At 39.7% G+C, this 25210-nt stretch overlaps 1 protein-coding gene across 4 annotated transcripts in view; it reads right to left on the reverse strand.

Annotated features, from left to right (window-relative positions):
- UBE3D (ubiquitin protein ligase E3D) overlaps nucleotides 1-24054 on the reverse strand; it is a 261385-nt gene extending 237331 nt beyond the window's left edge. For 2 of the 4 annotated variants that reach the window (XR_004321822.1, XM_032484515.1), the window contains exons 1-5: nucleotides 23843-24054; nucleotides 17462-17658; nucleotides 13899-13989; nucleotides 6104-6335; nucleotides 404-473 (exon numbers count right to left, since the gene is read on the reverse strand). Coding sequence is in view for 3 of the 4 variants with exons in the window: in XM_032484515.1 (XP_032340406.1) it covers nucleotides 404-473; nucleotides 6104-6335; nucleotides 13899-13989; nucleotides 17462-17658; nucleotides 23843-23919 (667 nt within the window). In the remaining variant the exon portion in view is untranslated. The remainder of the gene's footprint in view (nucleotides 1-403; nucleotides 474-6103; nucleotides 6336-13898; nucleotides 13990-17461; nucleotides 17659-23842) is intronic. The other 2 variants (XM_032484518.1, XM_032484516.1) reach the window with 1 other exon arrangement.
- Between the last annotated feature and the right edge of the window lie 1156 nt (nucleotides 24055-25210).

The following is a 25210-nucleotide window of genomic DNA, read 5'->3' on the forward strand; positions in this document are numbered from 1 at the left end:
CTGAGGCAGACGGCTTCCCCAAAAAGCATCTTCATCATCTCTGGAAACCAGTTTTTCTGGCTGAGGAGCTGTATTAAGAAAAAAGCTCCAATCTTCTTTGAAATAGACCCAAGTACAAACTTTATACTATTGCTTCATATCTACAAAGAAGATAAGAAATACTGAAAATGACCCAGCTTCTTAATGATTAAAACTCAATACTAAGTACTTATAACGGTCAAAATATACAAACTTTTTGGCTTATTGGATGACATAATAGTTGATTTCTATTTTTAAAAGCATCAATTCTACAACATATATTAGTCATCTATCTTTCATACATAGTGCCTATAAAATTTCCTTCAACTTTTTTTTTTTTAACAAGAAGGCAATCATTCTGGCTTTTTTATTATGAAATTCTTACCTGATGACATGGTCTCTCCCAACATTACCTTGCAACGCTTACAAATTACTTTGGTATTTGCCTTTGGTTTCTGTAGAAGAGAAAAATGTCATTTAAATGTCATTTAGCTTTTCTTAAAAGGAATATATAATTTTAACATAGTCTCTAGAGTATACATTGAACTTTACATTTTATTTTGCCTTCTACTAAATACTGGGAATACATTTAGCTTGTATGCATAATTAACATGCACAGAGATCACTCTCCTCGAGTCTAGAGGCAGAATAATGAACAGAATGATTTTTTCAAACCTAGTCCCTACTTGATAACCTACGTGTTGCCAAGCAATCTGAACAAGAAGCATCTTACATTTCTAAAAAGCACCTCCAAACATCCTTAGTATTTAGAATAGGTATATGGTGGGCAACAAAAGTAGAGAGGGTAGGTGACTTGCCCAAACTCATGTGTCTAGAAAACAGAAGAATTAGAACTTGGACTCATATTACTTTATTAGTCCAGTGTAACTTATATATAAGTAATCTATATTCATAACCACCATCAGAAGTGAAAAATATCCAATCCATTCATATAGTTCTATTTTTCCATTTAAGACAAGCATTATACCTGGAAAGAGAGAGAAAGTATGCTGGGACAAATTTCCGAAACATTCTTAAACTCTGAAAAATCCAACTTTATCACTGGGGACACAAATTAAAATAGCTAGCATTCACCTAATTATTAAGCAAACAAAAGACTGTTCTTTTAGATACAGAGAACATACTGGTGGCTATCAGAGGTGGGGTTGGTCGGGATGGGTAAAAGGTACAAACGTCCAGTTATAAAATAAATAAGTCATAGGGATGTAACATACAGTATGGCCACTACAGTTAATAATACTATACTGCATATTAGAAAGCTGCTGAGAGTAAACCTTAAAAGTTTTCATCACAAGAAAAAAAAATTCTTGTAACTATGTATGGTGATGGATGTTAACTAGACTTATTGTCATGATCATTCTAAAGTACATACAAATAGTGAATCACTATGTTGTACACATGAAGGTAATATAATGTTAACTATGCCTCAACAACAACAAAAAAATCTTACTGACTTGTAGCTTGTTATAAGAGGTTATATTATAAGCAATAGCATAGTGGTTAAGAGCCCAGAGTCTGGGGCCGGACTTCCCAAGTTCAAATCCCAGCTCTGTTATTTACTACATGCATGACTGTGGGCACATTAATTAATCTGTTTTGGTTTCCTCATTTGTAAGATGGAGTTAATAGTAGTGTTAGGCTCACAGAATTGTTTATTAGGATCTAAAAAGGAGTGTTGTAAAGCACTGTCCTGGCTCATAGGTAACAGCTAGGTGGATGTTACATATATAAAATACACTTTTGGCACACATCATTCAAGAAATGGGCAGAAAACCCATTACTTCCCACAAAGGGATCAATTTTTTTGCCTGGATGTGCTGCTAGTAATTGACAGCTGATATCTGAATCCAGGTCCCTTAGATGCTAAAGAGTATGCTTCCTCAGCACTACGCCAAGTGTTTTGCAAAGCAATTCACAGGATCAATTTTATGGGTTACAGTCTGCATTTTTTACAAAATATGAAATACAACAGAACAGAAAATATCACAGTGCTTCAAACATAGGGTAAATGGTGCTTTAAGGAACTTCTATTCAAGGTGTGTCTGTGTCTCTGTGTATGTGTGTATTACCAGATCTTAATGTAAAAAAATTTATTTCTTACTTTAGTTAGAGGTTAAAAAAAGTCAAATCCACAGACATAGAAACTAAAGCAAGTGCCTATTTGTTCAGGTCCAGGAAAGGTTATAGGAAGAAGACAGCTTAGAAACCAGGTTTGTTCAACTGTAAAGTTTGGCATTTTGGCAATTTCATATGTTCTTTTTTTCGTTTTGTTTTGGGGACGGGCTTAGGTTTGTTTATTTATTTTTAATGGAGGTACTGGGGATTGAACCCAGGACCTCATGCATGCTAAGCACACACTCTAGCACTGAGCTATACCCTCCTCCCAGTCTCACGCTTTCTTACAATAAAATCTACCTGTATGGCTCCAAAGTTGTATTAAAGATACTTTTTAAAGAATCCTATTTCATACAAGTTAAATCAGACCATTCTCATTAAATCCTACCAAAAACTAAGGGCTTCACTAAAAACTAACACAGGTATTGGACAAGCAATGCTTCAGAAGAAGGGATTTTTCTATTCGAAGTAGAACATTTTTCGTCAGGTGTTCTGTTATGTATTTCATTTATAATTGCTCTTACAGCACATTTTGCTTTGTCTTTCAATGAAGCAGAAAAAGTGGTTTTTGTTGGTTGGTTTTTAAAATAAAATTTTATGTTTTTAATAGACAGGTAATCAAGATTTTAAAAATCTCATCAATAAAAAAAACTTAATTAACTCACACAACCAAATGTGTGAATTTTGATTCAAACAAACTGACAGCAGAAGATACTTATAATAAAATTGATAAAATCTGTGTATGACCTGGTCTTGTACCACAAGTAATAACTGTTGATTTTGTCTGGTGTGAAAATGACACTGTGGTTATGTAAAAAAAAAAAAAAACCATGAAGGAATGAAATGACATAATGTCTGGGATTTGCTTTAAAGGGTTTCAGCAAAAAGAAACTAAAAATAAAAGGGACAGATGAAGCATACTTTATGAATCAAGGTGACTGGTATACTAAAAGTTCATAGTTCTATTCTTTTTACATTTGTGAATGTTTACAAAGTTCAATACACTACTTTGAGAAAATAAAAAAGAGACCCTCAGAGATTTAATGAAGCAAACAAATAACCAATGTCGAAGAATTATTGCTAAGTACCTCAGGGAAGGAAAAAAAAAAGGTAAAATTGTTAGTCATACTTACCAGCTATAACATAACCAATGTTCAATTTCATTTGTTCCTCAAAATATAGGATGAAGTCATAAGTATGGCTATACTTTCTACATCTAGAATATTATGAATTTTATAGAAGATCGAGGTGCCATCTTTACTGACCTATTATAAAGATGCAAAATTTTTATTATGTTGGTAGACACAAAAAATATCACAAGAGACAACAACTGTAGGAATAGAGAAACATCCAGCGAATGTCTTTCAAAAACAAAAGGTATTGGGAGGAAGGGTAGAGCTCAACGGTAGAATATGTGCTTAACGTGCACAAGGTGCTTGGTTCAATCCCCAGTACTTCCATTAAAAAACAAATGAATAAAAATAAGTAAATAAATAAATAAATCTAATTACTCCCCGCACCTCCCCCCCAGAAAGTATTTATCACCACATTAGCAGAGGCACAAATAACACACCCTACACTCTGAGGGGGTACTGAAGGGAAGAAACAAACAAAAAGTCCAACACTTACTTATGCTGTTCTTAAAATCTGATCTCTTAAATTAAAATACTATAACACTTATCATTTTCTTAAAGAGAAACTCTGCTTTGTAGTGCGTTTTTCTTGACCCATGCTTAAAGGAAACAACAAAGCAAGTTGTGCCAATGGAACAACCTAACGGGGTGGGAACTCTGCGGAGCAGACATCAAAGACAGACATTGTTGTGGACTAATTAAATCAATATATCTGCGAGATGGCACCGCTGCTCCGAGAGGGGCATTAGCCTCCTGTCCTCGTTTTTATTTTCCTTTGTGTTGTTTCAATTTCTAAGGACCCTTGATATCGTCTCGCCAAAAAAATGCTTCCCAAGAGGCACCATTAGGATGCTGTGTCACCATGTGACATTTCAATGTCCTGCTAGATGGCTAGACGGGGTGATATGAAAAATAGGTTTTCAATAGCACAGAGCAGCCTGGTTCCCACAGGAGCCTTGAGAGCACTGTTTCAGCAGTCCCTCCAAATTTATGTTACTATTTTGGCCACAGGCATATTCTTTCAACTGCTGCAATACACAATTAAAGTGAAACTTCCATCCAGGCTAAGTTGTAAACAATCTTGGGGGCAGGGTATAGCTCAGTGGTAGAGTGAATGTCTAGCATGCACAAGGTCCTGGGTTAAACCCCCAGTACCTCCATTAAATAAATAAATAAATAAAATAAATTTCCCCACCCCCCCAAAAAAAACCCAATCTTGTAAACAGTAGTAGTTTTTTTTTTTGCCACGGTAGTAATTTCCCAGTCTCCTGGATACTCAAAAACCATAATGTCTGAATATGAAGGGTCTTCCTTTAACACACGGGAAGGTTGTTCATAATTAAGAGAAATTCTTATAAATGGCACTGTATAACTGATAAAAGACGTAAGTGTGAAGAAACTATTTCTATACAGAGTGCAGAGCTCATCTGCAAAGGGAAACATGTTTTTTCTCATTTAATCTCTCTCACTCCTCTTTCACTCACATCTTCCATGTATTTTAAAAACTTTCAGCTTAATCATAAAAAGGAAAGTCAAAACACATAAGAGTATTAGTATATAAATTTAGATTAAAATATAATTTTAATATAATCATATTAAATGTAATTATAACATAGGTTTATATTAACTGCTCACCAGTTATCTTTTAAAAATACGTAAGGCTTAAGTACTATCATTTCAAATGAACCATATTTAGGTGAAGGGATGTGTGTTCCTGGTGGAAGATGAGGCACTTACATAATTTAAACTGATCATACCCCAGCCTCAATATTTGACCAACTTCCTTAATCTCCCTCAGAATAGAAAACAGTTCTATAAACCAGCTTACAACCTAAGGGCTGCCTGACTACTGCATATTTCCTAGAGTGGCTCGGTTCTCATTACAGAAATTAAACGAGTTCTAAATGGAATTTAACACACAACAGTTTTGTTCCTACCAATAATCAGATGTTAAAATGAAGATTCTCTAGCAATGATTTTCTTTACTTTTTAAATCACATCAGTATTGACTTGCCATCCAGGGAATGATTTTTCACTAAGGCCAAGTCAATGCCATTGATTTTCTTTTAAAATAAGGTAAACCACTTGTTCTCTGCAGTGAGAGGAAATTGCCTTCTCTCTCAAGCAACTTTTATAGCAGGAGCCACCTGACCTCACTTGTCAAGCACTGACTTCCAGCCTGCGGCACAAGCTTTATTTCCACGCCTGAGCTCCTTCATTTCCTCTTTTGCCTTGGTGGCATCTGCTTGTGTGACATCAGCAGAAGTTGAGACTATCGGCAGATAGAGGGAAACACCTAAGCCTAACAGTGTAACAGATAGCCTGCAGCAAAAGAACACTTTTAATGTAAATAGACTAAGAGAACAAAAATGTACATGGATTATGGATTACTGTCCTAGAAACAAGGAAGCAGGGCCTTTTGGTTTGTAAAAAACGGTTAACATCCCCAGATCTACGCAGGAAGAAGTCTTCTTTCCTTTCTTCCAGCCCCCAAGGCTTCTTTGGTTTAAGGCCATATGCTCTTCTTATATCAAAAGAGCAGAGCAGAGCAGAGCAGAGCAATAGATGGATTTTGGTCTTCAGAACAATGTGTGTAACATGCCCTGAATTAAGAAAAGGTCGCGGCGGGGGTATAGCTCAAGGGGTAGAGCATGCACAAGGTCCTAGGTTCAATCCCCAGTACATCTGTTAAACATATAAATAAACACATAAACTTAATCCCCCTCCACCACCACTCCCAAAAAATCAAAAAGATTAGAGAAGCCAGTTTCTAAGCCAAACCCTAAATGAGCACTTATTTTGAAAAAATACTCAACCAATTTTAAATGGTTCTCAGAAGAAAAACAAGACGTCTCTGCTGGGGCCACTTCAGGTCTTGGCTGTTGCAAATCACTTCTTAAATTCACCAAGAAGAAAGAGTCTCCAGTGAAACAGTCACTCTCCCGTGGATGAAGGGGCTTATTAGCAAAGGGGCTGGGATGACAGCACCACTCTTCAACCAGCGCAGCCCAGTTCTCAGCTGGCAGGGGGAGCACCCTCTGGAGCTTCCTAGTGGAAAGAGGAAAAAGTGTTTTACAGAACAAAACGGATCTGTGACATTCTCTTAATTAAATCAGTATAAAGGATGAAAGAAACTCATTCATCGCATTGCTTGCAGTGTTACTTTTCCCCCTGATTACAGTAGCAATATATACTCGTTATAGATAGTTTTGAAAAGGCAGGGAGGTATAAAGCAAATAAAAAGCATTTTTTCCTTACCACCTGAGCACAGGTAACTACTTTGCACAGGATAGTATATTTACTTGCCATCTTTTTTATGAGAGACAGTTGTACACATGCACGGAGTCTGGGATCAGAGGATATACACAAACTGTATCTTGTTTTCATTGTTTTATTTAATTATATCATGATTCTTAAGGACTCCATTCTATTCCATAGGTACGCCCAAACTTTTTACATCCTTCCCTCACTCCTAAGATATTTAGGTTTTGAGTTTTTCATTATTAACACCCCTTTGATGAACAGTCTGGTTAGAATATTTGTGTACGCATCTGATTATTTTCTTGGGAAAGAAATCTTACAAATGTGAGATTACAAGCACAAATGATATGCTTATTTTTAAACCCAATTCTCGTATTGATAAATTGCTTTCCAGATCTATAATTCTTCCACTTACCTTCTTCAGAACTGAATACTACCTTTTCCCTATGTAACAGGTGAAAATGTTCTGAAATTGGCAGTTCTTTAATGACTGGTGAGACTGAACTCGCTTTCATATTTACTCACCACTGTGTTTCTTCTGTGGATTGTCATCAATGACTATTTTTCCAATAGGTGTTAGTGTGTTCTTCTTCATTTGGGAAAGTATATTGTATATTAAGAATATCAGTCCTTCATTTAAAATCTGTGACAAATACTTTCCAGTGTTATTGTCTTTAATCTGGTTTACGTGTCTTAAATTTCAAATCATTCAACCCTTTCTTCTGTGATCTCTCCTACTGCTATTTTTTAATCAACTTTTTATGCTGGAGTAATTTTAGGTTTACAGAAAAGTTACAAAGATAGCAAAAACAGTTCTCATACACACTTCACCCAGCTTTCCCCAGCGTTAGCATCTTACGTAATCATGGGAGATTTGTCCAAACTACCGGCTTTTTCTGGATTTCCCTAGTTTTTCCACTAACGTCCTCTTCCTCTGTTCCAGGATCCAACCCACGATAACACTTTGCATTTACTCATCAGGTTTCCCTTGTCTCCTCTGATCTGCGACAGCCTTTCCTTGTTTTTCAAGACCTTGAGATTTTTGAAGAGTACTGGTCAGGCATTTTACAGAATATCCCTCGGTCTGAGTCTGCCTGGTATCATCTCAAAGTTCGACTGGGGTTATGGGTTTGGGGGAAATCTGCCAGAGAGTAAAGTGTTCTCATTACACCACATCAGAGGGGACACTCTATCAGTATGACTCATCACCAAGGGTGTTAAACTTGATCTCTGGGCTAAGGTGGTTATCTGTTAAGTTCTTGTACTAATAAAGCTCCTACTTCTGCCTCTGCATACACTAATCCTTGGAAGTGAGTCATTAAGTCCAGGCCACACTCAAGGGGAGAGAAATTAAGCTCCACTGTCATTATTTTTTATACTTAGAACATCCTTATACTTAACTAGCCCCTTATATTTGCCATTTTTTGTCTTAATGGTTTTTATTTTTTTCTAGACAGAAATAGACACCTGAGACTTTACCAAGAGGAAAGCCAAACACAGTTTACCCCTATTTAGTCTAAACGGGGAAGATGAGTAGTCTAAGGGAGAAGAAACGTGGGCAGCATGATGAAGAGATTTCAAAATAATTTATCCGGGGGAAAAAAAAAACCCAGAATACAAACATGCTCCTGGTCTTCCTGACACCACAAGCACCCTGAACGCTTGCTTGCTTCGGCTCCAATCGGCTGGACCAGTTGCCTATTAAGGATCAATTCTGTTTGATCACAGACCTGTTTATGCCACTTATCCATGTTACTTTAGTTACATAATTCAATTCAACAGCATGTAAACCAGGGAAATATGAGTTGCTGTTCCTCCGAAAACTGAAGATTTCAGACTAGAGGAAAGTTAGTTATTAAAAAAAAAAAATCACTGGTGGAATGTGGGAGGCAGAACTATTAAAAAAAAAAAACTGAGTAGAGTAAAAATCTAGACCAAGTCTGCAGTCAAACTGCTTCAGTGTCTAACTTCTCATTCCACTTTAAAGAAACCCCAAGTGGAAATTACGGATATCAAATTCAGGATGGTTTAAGTGAAAAAAGGTAGAAGAGTCCATAGCAGCAAGCTCATATTCAACAAAAAGTTATTAGTTCCATAATAAAATGCTAGTACATTGATGTACATCTGCATGTTTTACATGAAAATATTTAAGATGCAAATGCATCATGTTAATGATTCCCTCATGTGAACCCTTTTTCTTTGATTTCCCCAATCAACAAAGTCTTATAAATGGGCAATTATAACACAGAAGAAGGTAGACATTTAACATTTAATTCCAGAGGACAGAAGAAGGGAACAAGAAAGGCTGATTTCAGTTTAATATAAGCAAGGACATTCCCTTTCAAATTAGGAAATCCTCCACCACTTGCATCATTCAAATTGCTGAGTCTGTTAAGGAGATTAAGAAGTGATTCTCTCAACATGCACTTTCTGCTATGAGTCAGGCATTCTGCTGACACAAAATATTAGTACAGTCTTCTCGCAAGGTATTCACAATCTAATAGGAAATACATACCTATAAATAAGTAATAAAACCATGATATAAATGTTCAAAACCAAGTAGTGGTTCTAAGTTCTTGGGGGGGCTGTGGGGGAAGAAGGGGATGGCTCAAATCCCTTTGAAAATCTGGTGAAAGTTTCAGTCCCATTCTTCAAACATACATTCCCACATGCACACAAAATCTAGGTAATTCAGGGATTCAAAAAACCAATCCATGAATTCAGGGCAACATGTACAAAGAGTTGGGGGGCAATAGAGTGAACACGGATTTCAGAAAAAAGGTAACATCTGAGCTGACCTGTGAAGGATAAAGAGGAGTTCTCCAGGCAATGAAAGGAATTAAGGGCATCACAGGTTTTGGATCTATAAGGACAGGCACCGTGTCTGTTTAACTTGCCACTGTTGTCCTGGTTTCAGGCACAGTGCCTGGCTCATCGTGTAAGTTCTGAAATATTTGTTAAAGGAATGAACTAGCATGTTTTGATGACTGTAACATGTGAGGCCCCTGGCTGGGTCTTCTGCATACTGGGATGAAAGGATTAACACACGTTTTCCCTTGCTTGAGAACCTGACCTTGGGTTTAACCATCTAGACCTGTTACCCTGGAAACCAGGTAGATAGATGGTAGGCATTAATTATAGCGCTAGGCAACACTGATTATGGCAAAAATGATCCCCGACTGGTATACTGCATCTGGGCTACGAGGAAGTTTGAATGAGCTGTAAATATCAGATGAAGGTGCCACGCTTTGGACTTCCCTGAATGCTTCCCTTTGTGGAGAACCCTAGAAACTATGCCAAAGGATTGTCACAAGAGCTACTGGCTGTTTAGGGCATGAGGCTTCTTCTCTGGGGAGCTCCTACACCTGCCTGATATGAATCTTGGGCTTTGTACCCGGAACTGTATCATGCGGGGAGACAGGAGTCCCTGGAGGGGTATGTGAACTGTCATTTGCTTGAACTGCTGCAGGCCCTCTGCTAAAGGGACCTCCTGCTGCCGCCCTGCGGGCAAGAAACGCAGCCTGTGGTAGTGCTGTGAGTCCACGTGTTTAGTGAAACTTAACCTCAGGTGAGCACCACACACACCTTATTCTGTGCAATGCTCACGACAACTTCGTGAGATAAGAATTTCCATTCCCCTATTACAGAGACAGAAAGGGAGGCTCAGAAATGTTAAGGCATCTGTATAAGTTCACAGACCAGAGGTGATAGATGATGGTGAGGTCTTAGCCTTGGTCTTCTGGGCTCCCAAACTCACTCTTTCCCTTGCAATAAACTCCCTCTCCCGGGAACACAGGAGGTCAGTAGAGGGAACAGGGAAGGTGGGATGGTGCAGACTCTATGGGGTGTGACATGCCAGCCTACAAGGGTGGCAACTTAGTTCTACAGAAAGGTGAGGAGCATTACAGAACTTTACGAGGGGGATTTCAATTTTTGCAAAGGAAGGGGAGGAAGGCAAACAAAGGTGCCTGTTTAGAGTAAAAGTTGGGCCTAAACAGGTTCCTAGATCTTCTCCATCACAAAGATTCTCTGTCCCATGACATTGTGCATGTAGTGCCAACAAACAGATCCTCAATCCACTGCAAAAGACCGCAACATCAAAATCTGCGTGATCACAGAAACGAAACGCGCCAAGACTGGCAGAGATCTGGGAGACTCAACGCACATTCCCACAAAACGTGGTATTTCAAACCTAACTTGACCCCATAGCACAGTGAAGAAAACCTGCACTGTATCCCACAGCTGCCTATGTAAGACATTGGGAGCAAGAAAGTGCCTAATTCACAAGTCATGGCAAAGATAAAAGTGTTTTTACAGCAGAAAGAAAATGTCTGATGTTTGGAGAAAACATAAAAACTTTACGAACAAAAGCTGTGTTTTAATCATGGCTCTACTGAAAGTGTGTATCTACCCCAAACCCTGAAACTTTGATAGGATCTATTTCCCAAGAGAACTTTCAAAATAAAATAGATACTGTTTCTTTTCCAAGGTAGTTTTCTGGTGAAAAAAGAAAAAAAAAAAAAAAAAAAAAAAAAAACCAAACCTGAAGCTCTGAAAAAGAGTGAAATGATTTCTTGAAATTTCTCTCAGCTTAAGATTCTATGATGAACAGCAACATATGTTTATAATCAATTAAAATGTGCTAGTTATTTTTAATGCCTCTTAAGCATAAGCTTTTGGGGAAAATAACTTAAAATATACAATTTTAATAAATGCTACTGACTAATGGTGTGTTTAGTTAAAACTTAAACACAGACAAGAAAATGAAGTGCCTCATAACTTTAAAGGCAACCATTAATCAGGGATAATAACAGTGGTGATAACAGTTTTCACAGATGGGATTAGAAGCAAGTGGACAATAAGAATTTTAAGAAAAACATCAAATATCTAAAGCTTAAACTACAGCTGCTGGAATTTAGACAAGTTCAGCTGGCATCATCCAACTGGTGGCCTACAAATCCCATGAAATTAGATTTGCATTTATTATCATTGTGTACATAGTATGATTAGACCCTTAAAAGTATAATTGTTTTATCCCAAAAGTTTGTACAATGTTACCAGTTCAGTTTGTGCCTATACTCTCTTTTCACCTCTTTGTTCTCTTTCATAGAAAAGTGACTATTCATAGGAGCAGTTATTTTCAGACCACAATTAAAGCTGGTCTGTCAAGTGGACCAATCAACCGGCTGGATGTTCTGACACCTCTTCTGTTTCCCTAAGTCCGTCCTGCTTGTTACCCTCTAGAGCTGGAATGCGCTCTGAGCTGCTGGGCTGACACCCAGCTCTGCAGGTGCAGGTGGAACAGGGAGGCCTGTCCAGAGACCTCAGGAGACTCTCAAATGACTGAAAATCAGGCTTATGTTTGAAAGTCTGTTTGGCCAATCAATATAATGCAAGTCTGACACAATAAGACATAACAAATTCCAAATACAACGACCATTTAGCTGTCTCTGAGACTATTCACAAAGAAGTAAATATTATTACTGTTGTTTGATATTAAGAATTGTTCTTCTCAACAAGTGAACAGTCAAAAATTGTATGGGTTCACATCAAGAGTGAATCCTAATGTAAACTATGGACTTTGATTGATAATAATGTGTCCATGTTGGTTCATCGATTGTACCAAATATGCCACACTGATGAGGATGTTGAGGGTAGGGGAGTATATATGTGTGGGTGGGGAGGGCTATGTGTGAACTCTCTGTAATTTCTGCTCAATTAGGCTGTGAACTTGAAACTGCTCTAAAAAATAGTCTATTAATTAAAAACAAAAAAGGACACCTAAAAAAAAAAAGGTAAAAATAATCAAGGTTTTTGCCACTGAAAGACCAGGATATAGTTGTCTGAAGAATGCACACACACTAAATGGCCCATTTTTCAGAGACAATCGGATAAAGTATTACTGCACTTACTTTAACTAATAAAATGCAAATGTGTCAAAAATTGTATAGGTTCAGACAATTTTTACAAAAAAACTCTGCTGAACTGGTAAAAATGTAAAATGGAGAATTTAATTGTAAGGAAACAAGGCATTGTTTGCTTTCAAGTAACCAAAACAAATGGCTAAGAACACATGATTCTAAATGAAGAAAAAGACTGCTATAATTAGCAGCTTTCCTGCACCCTGGTGCTAATAAGTATTAAAAGCTATTAATGAGTCTTAATACGTTAAACAGTCTTCAGTACCTATAATTTGCTTGACAAGAATCTTTTTCATTAAAAAAAAAAAGGAACAAGCATTAGTCTTGCACTTTCTAAATAATTATGATTCACAGAACCAAAGGCACAACTTTTTGAGGTTCACTAATCATAGAATTTTCATGCTGGCAGGACTCGTAAGTTTATCTAATTCACCCTCCACATTTTACAGATGAGGAAACTGAGGCCCAGAGAATTAAAGGGACTTGTTCCCAAGAAGTAAGGCTAGTTGGTTTAGCAGATCTGAACTCTGCTCCATTGCTCCTTACACAAAAGCTCCCCCTACAGATGAACCACTATATTCCAAGGTGCCTTCCAGGAAAGGATGCCTCTAATGACTTGAATTTTTTTTCTAAATCAGGAGAAAATCAAACAAAAGTTTAATAAGGTGTACATATGGGAGAAAGCCAGGAGAACTGAGAAAGTCAATGACTTGATTTTGATTACAGCACATACAAGCCTCCTTTGAAATACCTTCGGTTTTACTTTCTTCTTTTTAAGCACAGATGTCCTAACCACCCTCATGGAACATCTAACCAAGGGAGAAATGAGACCACTGGGCTGAAAGGAAGCAGTCAGCATGATGTCCTTGTGCAGATACTGGAGAAAGCATGTTTTCCCATCAAACAAAGAGCCATAGGGCATGCTGTCTAAGAATGCAATGGAAGCAAACAAGACTGACACAAAACAGAAGATGCAATTCCTGAACAGGACGAATGGGGGCTACCGGTAACGGCTTTCATATCCACCATCCTTTTCCAATGAAACAAAAGTATCGGCCAATGATGAATATGCATATCCTTTCCAGCAAGCACACCAGGAAATACTGTGACACTCAAGTGAACTTGCTCCTCTGTAACTTCCAGGTCACAAGGGCTCACTGCTGCAGAGGCACGCCTGTTTCAGAAACTGCACATGAGAGTTAAACTAAAGCCTGAGAGAAGGAACACTCTCTTAGTTAAACCACAGAGTCACCCGGGATCCTCAGGACGTTTCAGACCTTGTCCCAGAGGGCATGCTCTGCAGCAGCCTCAACCGTTGGGGAATCTGGGCAAGGACATCCTCCCTCAGCAATTCCTTCAAAAATTCTGATGGAAAAAGAGAAAACTATTGCTAGGCACAGAGTAAATCGGTGTTAAACACATTCCTTACCTGTCCTTTATTGTGACTTCGCCGCAGGACTGGCAGTAAAACGTGTAGCATTCTTGGGCTTGTGAGCTTTGATTAAACACTGAGAACAGTTCTAGAGGAAATCAAGAGAACAGCAAACCTCAGAGGTTTGGGACAAATATATTAACATACTTAAAGAGTTTAATAGCCATAATAAATTACTACCAATAAACACTGCTTATGATCTACCCAGAAGTACACATTTAATTAGCATTATCTGATGACTCAACCAGAAGCAAATATTGTGAAGTGTTTTCGAAAACAGCAGATCTTGCTAAGTGTCTCAGAACGAAGTATTGCCCTAGATTATCCACGTAACAGACTGTTATTTCTCTCATTCTAGAAATACTAACACTAAAGATAAGGGGAAAGGAGCTATTCCTTTCATATCAAGCTAAATCCACAGAGCTTCCCCAGCCGCAGCTATCCTCTGCTATGCTTAGGTACAGATTTTCATCAGTGTGACTGCTGGTTAACAGAGTTCTTCAATTTAAGTTTAATTAGATTTAAACAAGGTTTATGTCCACTTTGGCACGTACAAACAAATTCTGTCTTGAAATTGGTCTCTATTGGGCAGGTCCCTGGGAATGAAATGGCTCCTAGGAAGACTTCGATCTTCCAAGAGCAAAGCTCAATTTCTGATTAAAGCTGTGGGAAAATGTATATTTCCCATATTATGTGAAAGAGCTGTAAAGGTAGTATATTCCTTCACTCAGTTTCCATTATTTCTTTCATAAATAAAGGAAACTTTCATTTTCAAAAAAAACCAAAAAAACAAAAAGCCAAACCCACAAAAATATTTGTCAAAAAAGTCTGATGAAATGAGGTAATATTCATGAGAATCAAGCAATCTGACTTTGGCTTATTTTACTTTTTTAAGATTAAAAAGAAATTGATGCTAGAAAAGTCTAAGCCTTGGCAGCTAAAAACCCTTCTGGTTAATTTCTAGGAGTGCTCTATAGCACTAAGATGAAGCAGACAGTCATCTTTAACTGTGAGCAGATAATAAGGAGACCCACGCAATCTAAAATTTTCTTTTCATAACCAATAAACAAATTTTCAGTGAAACACTGCCCTCTTCTGCTCACCCAGCACAGTGCACAGGCCCAGGTTCAAGTCTGAACCTCCAGGTAAGCAGCTTCCTGGGAAGCACTGCCACCTGGGGGTGAATCTACTGCTGGGGCTACATCAGATTTTTACTGTAGCCCATTCTGGGTCAAAGGTCATGATCTGACCTATGCATTCAAAACTGCAATAGTTCTACTCTAGTCCTTAAAAGAGCATTCTTATAGTTGAAAAGCCAACTTTTTCAAAGCCCCGGAATACAACTGAACGCTAAAAATTCAAACCTCACTTCCTACAATAGATTTTGATTCAAGTTTATATCAGTACACACCCATCTGATATTTATTCACTCAACAAATATTTATTCACCACTTATTGTGTGGAAAGCACTAAAGCAATTAAGTACTGAGGTATCTGTTTTGCATACCCCTTCATGCTCTGCAGAACAGGCTTTTGAATGTTTTCCTTTGCAGACAGTTACAGAAAATATGTCTTAAAGATGTAAAGAAACTGGAGACCAATGAATGCCAAGAATATGCAAACCAACACACGGCAGTCAATTTATTCTGTCCTACAGTTAAAACTAAACAATAATGTTTGCTGATTTAAATTTGCAAAAATAGTTCAAGTTTTGCTTTTTATATATGAACTGTTACAGAATATAGGTAGGCGACATGCCAGTTGTCTCTGGAAGGTCTCCATACTCCTTATGGGACCTAAAATCAGTCCCAGAAAACCAGCAGATCTGAAAACACTGTGGTTTTCATGCCTGCCTTTCCCCAGTTTCCTGATAGGACGCAAGATTCCTGCTGTTACTGTTACTGTTCATCATTGCTAAAGACACGTGATGACATCACAGGAGCCAGATTCCCACGGCTTCTTCCCTGAAACAGCACTTCCTCTGCCCATCGCTAGGTACACACAGGGAGTCTGCTAGTCTTTTTCCCATCTTGATGGCATCTTCTCTCCATGGTTATTCCTATAGCCATTCTTAGGTTTGTTCCATGCCACTTAAGCTCCAAGACATTTCTCTTTCCTACCCCTTGTTCCTAAAACCAACTCTGCCCAATTCAGACTAGCTATTCACTAACCCAGGACTTGAGCAAAAATCACTCCCCAGCAAAAAAGGAGCAAAACTCCCTATACTTCTCTTTCCAAAGCCAGGATAGAGCTCAAGAGAACACCTGACATCTCCTACATGGTTCTTCAGACAATCCTGCCAACCCACCTCTGGGCTCCATGCAGCTCAAGTGAAAGTCTTAGTGCTGATGAGGCAACAGTGAAATCTCAAGTACACCTGTAAGAACTATAAACCTTCTCTGATAACAAGCACCACATCCATTTTTACAGCCTCTATTCCCCCCTTTGACATCATTTTTAGTCCTCCAACGCATATTACTTTCATGGTAAGAGAAGCAATGAACCAATAATGTTACACAATAAATTATTCTGGGAAACATTTCTATTGTCTTACTGAATCAACATGCAAATAACGAAATATTGGAAATAACAGGCATAGCAACAAAGTCAAAATATGCATCAAAGTCAATTTCAGAATCTTTATACCTTCTCTCTATTTGGGAATGTCTCTGCATGAATGAGATCATCTCCTTCATTCAGTTCTCTGGCCAAACATTACCTCCTCTCAGTGGCCTTCCCTGACCCTCATCCCCTCCTAGTCATGCCCTGTCCCATTATTCGGCTTTATTTTGCCCATAGCACTTAGCTTTGTATCCAAGTAACTTGTTCATTATCTGTTCCCACCCATTACAATGTAAGCCCCATGAGGGCAGAGACCTTCCCAGCTTGTCCACATCCGTAACCCCAGCACCTAGATCAATGAGCTAATAAGTTGAAAGAGTGAATTTCTACATAATGCTTTAAAATCAACCAGGACTTATGTAATTGCCATCTGATTTCATCTTCAATTTTACAATTAAAGAAACAAACCAGGATATATAAAATAGATAAACAAGGTCCTACTGTATAATACCGTGAACTATATTCATTACCTTGTAATAGCCTATAATGAAAAAGAACATGAAGAGAAATATATATGTGTGTATAAATGAATCACTATGCTGTACACCAGAAATTAACACAACATTGTAAATGGACTATACTTCAATAATTTTTTTTTAAACAAAGCTGGGAGTATGTGGGAAATCTCTGTACCTTCAGCTCAATTTTGCTGTGAACCTAAAAGTGCTCTAAAAAATGAAGTCTATTGTGGGGGGGAGCACTTTAAAAAAAAGCAAAAGAAACAAAGCCTCAGAAAAATTAAATGACAAGTTCAACTGCACGCAGATAATAACGGGCAGAGCTAGCAAAAAACCTAGATCTTCTGGACCCCCAGATCTTTCCATGCAGCTATGAGCAGTTGTTTTCACCTGGGAAAAGTTCAACTTTTCAAAGGGACAAGCCCCTTTGATTTCTAATGGAAAAGCAAATGCAGAGCCAGGAACGCCAGGGCTACTCACTCCTGCAAACTTCGGCCCGCACCTGCAGTCGCAGGTGCAGCCCCTCCCCAGCCACGTGCCGCAGCCCCCGGCAAGAAGACGGCACCAGCCTGACCTCTGCTGGCAGCCAGAGCTCTGTGCAGCCTGCGGGCGTTTGCATCCGGAGCGAGGACGGTGTTACAGAAACTTCCAGGGGCATTCCTCCTTCCCTAGGATCTCTGGGAATTGAAAATAACACACAAGAAAATTATTTATCATTGATGAAAGCCACTTGACGAAAGAAACAAAAACGGCTAGGGATCCCTCTGTTTCTCTTCAAGACGAGCCCTAAATTGTCACTGTCCCAGAAAAGTAGCAGTGAATCGATCGTAAAGGAAACCAAGCTATACTAGGTTTAGATGAGGTCAGAGTCCTTTTCGCTGTCACTGTAACATGCAAGTTCTGGGAATATTTTTTATTATTGCTGCTGCTTTTTTAAGGTAACGGTGCATTTTTCAGCGTGCACTTTTTTCCGTAGCTAATGAATCTGAGTACCAACTGTCTTCCATCTCAATGCTTCCTCCACCTACTCCAGCCTGGACCTCTCCCCGGGTTGCTCCTGGAGCCATTCTGCCGCACAACCTCCTTTCCTTGTGCTCCCGCCATTTCCTCCCACCAGTATCCCCGACCACAGCTCCTGTGAACCAGCACAATCAAATGCCGGCTGGTCGTATACATCACGCGCTTGTTCTTCAAAGTATTTTTGGCCAGAGAATTCAACAAGGCAACACGAGACAGTGGCTTCTTCATCTTTGCATCCCTTGACCCTAGTATGCTTTTGACATTTAAGTAACAAGATATTTTCTCTGCGCCTCGCCGCCTCCACCCCAAGTAGGGGAACAAGCAAGTAAACAGGAATGATCAAGGGAGCTTTAAAACGACATTGTAATTTAAAACAACAAATACAGGGGACTATGGACGCACATGGAGGGGTGCAGGGACTACCACAGGCCCAGAACTAAGTAAATGTTATTTGAATAATGAATAGATGAGTGAGTGAAATATTCTTGCTTCTAAAGCCAGCATTTCAATGATGTTTTATTTTACTGACAGTAAATTAAAGCATGGATATTTGATCGAAGGAAGTCAGCACTACGTGAAACAAAAGGTACAGAAGAAAAAAAACTTTGTCAATTTTAGAATTTAAAAAAATAAAGAAAACAATCTAGTGATGTATGAATACCAGGCACGAAAGTACTTGCTAATCCAATCCACTACAAACACAAATCACTTGGTGTAGGCAATAAAGAGTAAAACACAGTTTAAACGTGTAAAACCCATTCTTAGTTCACAGGTTGTACCAAAACAGACCATAGGTTAGATTTGGCCCGTGGGCCAGAGTTTGCCAACCACTGCTTTAAAGATACACAACTTTTCCAATTTGCTACTTCAATGATTTTCCAACTGGACTGTGTAGTTGCACTTGGAAGTGTCTCAAGGGAAACCACTGAATTCCTAAGACCCCAGCCCCACCCACCCCTGGCTTACCACCCTTTACCCCCATCCCCTTCCTGAAAAATTCAGCCAGTTACATAGGGCCTAAGAAGCAGGTATCTTTGCAAGAGTGGGAGAGCCACCACAGCCTGGGATATATCTGAGAAACCCAGCAGGGTGAGGAGCATCCACCAAGAGGGTCGCCAGCAAGGATTTCAGATCCTAAGAGCAGTGAGGTAGAAATCTGAGCAGCAGGAGGGGATGCAGCTCAGCATGGTTTCAGAGCCTGCCTTAGTCAGCTCCAGCTGCTATAACAAAATACCACAGAATGGGTGGCTTCAACAGTAGACATTTATTTTTATAGTTCTGGAGGCTGGGAAGTCCCACATCAAGATTGAGTTCTTGGGGAGGGCCCGTCTGGCTTGCAGACAGCAGCCTTCTCACGTATCCTGACACGGCAGAGAGGGGAAACTCTGGTGTCTCTTCTTATAAGGACACTAATTCCATCATGGTGGCTCCTACCTCATGACCTCACAGAAACCTAGGTACCTCCCAAAGGCCCCATCTCCTGATACCATCACATGGGGTTTCATTCAATTCATTTAACATATGAATTTTGAGGAGACAAAAACATTCAGTCTGTAACATAGCCCAAGCAGGTGAGTGGAGGGAAGGGAAGTGGCAAAGGATGCCAACAGAAGGTTAAACACGTAGAGTGGAATTGACCGAGTAAAGACATGTCATGAGGATGATGGAAGCCAAGATTCTCACTGTGGGAGAACAGTTACAAAAGGGAGAAAACCAGAATGGATCCTATAACAGTAGACTAGAATTTGAAATTCCTGGGTGAAGTCATGGTTTCCAATGTATATAAACAGAGTAATAAATATAGATATATATGTATGTGTATTAAGACAGATTTACAAACATACACATACACACTCATACATAATACATACATGAACATCATACATATGTCACACACACACTCTAGTTCTGTCTACCAGAGGGCCTGGGAGAAGTGACTCTCCAACAGCAATGAGCACATATAGTGCCCAGATCTTGGTTTCTAAAGGTCATTTTCCACTTAAAAACAAAGGAACAAAAACAAAAGAACACAGCGTTTCTTGCAAAAATAACTACATCAAGGGCTGAGACAGGAAAAGAATGAGATGAGCCTGAAACATCTTTCTGTGCAACAAAGTAAAGAATAAATCAATGATAGGGACATGTCAAAAAAAAAACTCCAAAGAAGTCATCTTGAAGGGCCTCCCCCTGGCCACATCTGGTGGTAATTTGAGCAAAAAAGTAACCCACAGAACCATGGGTCTATACTGATGTAAATGAATGAATGAATAAAATCAAAGTATGATGAGGAACAGGCTATCTACATAGCCTCAAAGGACCTCTCCAATTAATACTTATGGATTATGAAGAGAAAATGAGTGACTTTACGATCAAGAAGCCTGGCAGACACCACCTTATTTAAGTGCCCGAAAGTTAACGTGAACTTTAACGGAACAAATCAAAATCATGTGCCACTTGATAGGATGCAACGAGAACAGAGCATCAATTCTGTGATATTCCTGCCAAAGATATATAACCTGAATCTAATCTTCAGGAAACATAAGTCAAAACCAAACGGAGGGATAGTTTACAAAATAACTGGGCTGTAATCTTCGAAAGTGTTAGTATCATTAAAATTAAGGGAAACCGAGGAACTCTCCCAGACTGAAAGAGAAATGGAAACATGATAATGCCATGTGTTATTCTGAGCTGGATTCCTGTGCTGTTACAGATATTAGACAACTGGAAACACTTGAATAAGGTCTGAGTATAAAGATGGGAGAATCATTTCCCAGTTTTGAGAGCTGCATGCTGGTTACGGAAGACAATGCCCTTATTTGTAGGAAATCCACAGTAGAGTACTCAGGAGTGACAGCAGCTCACTCTCAAGTTCAAGACTGTTCCAAAACAGTTTTTGAGACCCTAATTGTCCATTTCTTTTATATGGAAGGCTTTTGTCACTATTCTCTTGTACTCCTTCAGGTGTCACATCCTGCTCAAAACTCTCTAATAACTTCACATCTCACCCTGAGACCAAGCTAAAGTCCGTTTCAGTGGTCCCAGAGCGAGCTGTTAAAATTCCAGGCATTTTGCAAATCAGTTGACCTCACTTTAGTAGTATGGCATCCTCTATGGTGAAAGTATTTACACCACAGGATCAGTCAGTCAGGGAGGAGTTTTGTCCGTTTGTTTGGTTTTCCTGGAGAGCAGGTGGTTAAACATTTACCAGCGCACCACTGTAAGACCCTTAACTATGTGTCCCACCAGTCCACACACATCCCTGCATACTTTCTGTTCTCTCAGAGGGAAACAGTCTTCCACTGCGTATCATATAGTCCAAACCTCACTCCTTTCAGTTTATTGCTAAAATCTTGCTTTCTCGTTTGGAACAAGGCGTTGGAATTTTCTCTCCCTTTTTCTGTTTCTTTTTTTCTAAGTACATATCTCAATTCATTATAACATATATTTGTGTATTTTCCACCCACCTCTTGCCCACAGCCACCATTAGACTACACACTCATTGAGAACAAGTACAACCTATTTGGAGAATGGTTTAGCAATTTCTTGTAAAGTAAAGCCTCCATCTACCCTATGACACAGCAAAAATCCGTATGCAACAATGCACAGCAGCTTTATTCATAATAAGCAGGCTCTAGAAACACACAAAATATCCAGCATAGAAGAATGGAGAAATGAACTGTCATAGAGTCACACAGTGGAAAACTAGTCAGCAGGAAAAAGAATGGACTATTGATATATGCAGTGACACAGATGAAACACGAATCTCAGAAACACTGTTGAAGGAAAGCAGTCAGAAACAAACAGGCACGGGGGCAAGGAGGGTATAGCTCAAGTGGCAGAGTGCATGCTTAGCATACCCATGGTCCTGGGTTCAATCCCCAGCACCTCCTCTAAAAATAAACAAGTAAACCTAATTACCTCCCCCTCAAAAGATAAATAAATGAATTGAAAAAAAAAAAAAAGTGCATGCTGTGTCAGTCCACTTAGACATAGTTCAAGAAATGGCAAACTAACCTTTGCTGAATGAAATCAGAACAGTGGTTGCTTTTAGAGTAGGGGGGATTGACTGATGATAAAACTCAATAGCCAAAGACCAACAGGGACAACCAGTAGTCCAGCAAAGTTAGGTTTGTTAACTTACTTAAACAGGGAAGAGTAATCCAGGAGAACAGTGAAGGGCCCCTTTGATGAGAGGAAGTAGGGAGGTTGTCTTGCTTTGCTTTGCTTTGTGTTAGGTGTGGGTTCCAAATAACCTTAAGAGATGAATTTGAATTGCACACGCAGCACTTTTTTGAACTTATGATTTGAGAAGAGGCGGGGGCAGAAACGGAGGGGAGGAAGAGAAAGAACAGTAATAAACATTGTCCTCATTTCACAATTGAAAAAATTCAAATTAAAGCATTCTGCTCTGGTGAAGAAGCTGTTAGGCAGTTAGATAGAAATGAGCACTAGGCAGGGGGAGAGGATGGAAAGGAACAACCAAGAAAATAACAGTATGTCTGCACTTAGGATAAGGGACTCCCGAAACTTTTACTTTCTCTAAACGAGGGCCAGCAAAAGAAGCCAGTTAAGATCAAAACCCTGTAGCTGCCTGTAAGAGAAGAACTCAGCGGAACTTGACCCAATGAACCTGCCCAAAAGGGGATGGGAGTGCCAGAGCACAAGAAACCTGAGTTTTCAATCCACCTGAGTACAAGGAACCTGAGCTGTCAATCAGCCTGATCACTCAAAGAACCTGAGACTCAAATGAATCAATCACGAAAACGCCCCTAAGCCAGGATATAAAAACAGGAAAAACAAAGGAACGCCATTTTTCCTCTCTTGCATGGGCCAGCTCCCAGTTCTCGGGAGTCTACTAGCTTTCACTACCTTTTTACTTCACTAATAAAAATCTTGCTTATATCACGCTTTTTGTCTCTCATTAAAAATTCCTTGGGAGGTGCTAAGAACCAAGGTAATTATTTTCCTTTTCCCGGTAACAAAGCTTGGATTTGAATCCAGTTCTCAAGCTAAATCCAAAACTGCCACACCAGATTCCTAGCTGATTTCAGAAAACTAGAGAAGGCGAAGCATCAGTCTACCCCAGAGTGGAGCTGTGTAATAAAATTTTCAGGATTTTAACATCTAATTTACTCTTCTGGAAACAGCAGTCACAAAGGAAAAGTCGACGGACCACATACTACCAAACAAAAAACACTTTTCCCACTAGTTCCTTCTTTGTCTAATGAATAGCAAGGTAAAGGCTTGTAGACTTCTCATTGAAGCTCGGAATATGAACAAAAGAATGAGCTCCAAGAAATCTGCAAACTTTGCTAGTAGTTCACCGAACACGTGTTTATTGAACCACTGTGTCAATAAACTCTGCATAGAGAACAGTTTGGAGAGAAAAAAAAAATTACCAGAGTTCGTGTACAAAACAGGAAGCTCTCACACTGGAACAGAACTTATAACGAGGGTCCCAAAAAGAGGCAAATAAAGCTTTTTTTTTTCTTTTTGGGGGCACAGATTTGCTGGAAATACAGGGCACTGTCAGTGGTACATTAGGGTTCCTCAAACTTTAAGGTTCACCTCAATCCTGGGAAGCGTGTTAAAATGTCACTTCAGAGTCAGCATTTCTGGTGTGGGGTGAGCAGTGCATTCCTAAAAACTCCCAGGTGATGTCGAGACTGCCAGTCGAAGGGGAACGAGGACCCTGGGGTGGGGACACTCCACTTTAGAGGCTCTAAGAAGCTGGAAAAAAACCTCCACAATCCGTCCTTCCGAGGCAGGCGGAGCCGGCCCGGGCAGCAGAAAAGCGAGCTAGGCTGCGCCCGGGAGCCCGCACTCTACCGCCGGCCTTACCCCAGGATCAGCAGCGCGCTCTGCAGCCGCGTCCGCACCTCCAGGAACACGCGCGCCGGCGCCACAGCCGCCGCCATGGCGGCCGCCCAGCCGGGAGTCCTGCCCAACTGGAGCGACACGGCCCCGGCGCGGCTGCACGTGCGGCCGGAGCACGAGCGGCGGCGGCGGCGCCCGCGCCCGCGCGGGCCTCCCGGACCCCGGCGGCCGGCGGCCTGCCAGCCCACAGCGCCACCTGCCGGGCGGAGAGCGCGCCGCCGCGACGTCTCGATCTAGGGGGCGTGAGCATTTTCAAATCCGGACTATGGGAGTGAGCGCTGAGCAAAGTGGGCGGGGAGAGCCAAACTGTCCTCCCACCCTGCTGACCTGATGCGTCAGGCTCCCTGGAAATGACCTTCAAAATCAGACCCCGAGTACAGTCCTTTGGCTATCGTGGATAGGAATGAGGCTGGACTAAAGGGAGATGATGGAGGCGGGGCTATATAGGCAGGCATTGTGCCCAGGAACCGAGTTCCCCACCCCAAGTACACTTTACCTTTCGTTTTCTTCTAAGTTAATGAACTAGCGTCTCTTTTTTATGAATGCTGGTCGGTCATTTAGTAGCTCTCCTCTGTCTGAGGCAACAAATGTCCAGGATTTACTTGGCATTGTTTCTCAATTTAGACCCCATCGCTCCAAGATGGAAATGGTGGCGAAAATGTGATGTTTTCTGTTACCCATGCAGAAGAGAGTGTGGTTAAATCCAGTATGAATCACAGGATTAAGCATCCTATAATCTCTGTAAAGAAGATGAGAATGATTTCATATGTACATTTCCACGATTCACTTTAGCAAAAGTAATAACTGATTCAGGGAAGTTGTAATCTCATTGCTACCAAAAGATGATTTTGGAAAGTCTGACCCAGTAAAGAAAAGGATCCAGTATAATGTAAGTACTTATCATGGGAAAATACTAAAATACAAGGCCATGGTAGAATTATAATAAGTATTCATTTAAAGCAAGAAGCTTAAGAAAAAGAAATGAACCAGAAACAATGATTGCTTGTATGCAGAAAATTGTATATTTATTGATGTTCAAATTTATCATTTTATGGTCATAATTACCATATATCAAACATATTAATTGGAAGATTTTTCCAAATAAATAATAAAGCTGTGTCCCTAGAGATACTAGTTTAAGACAATTTTTCTAAAATCCATATTTGGAGTTTTTAAAGTTTGTTGTTTTGCTTCAGAAATTCCTGTATCCATCAGAATTAATTCAAAATCATGGATGGAGGTAACAATGCAGTTAACAGAATTAAATTTACTGCTATTTCTTCTCAAACAATGGTAATGAAGGGTGATGATTTTGATGGAAGAAATTTTCAC

This window comes from Camelus ferus, chromosome 8, assembly GCF_009834535.1.
Source record: "Camelus ferus isolate YT-003-E chromosome 8, BCGSAC_Cfer_1.0, whole genome shotgun sequence".
In the NCBI taxonomy this organism is placed as follows: domain Eukaryota; kingdom Metazoa; phylum Chordata; class Mammalia; order Artiodactyla; family Camelidae; genus Camelus; species Camelus ferus.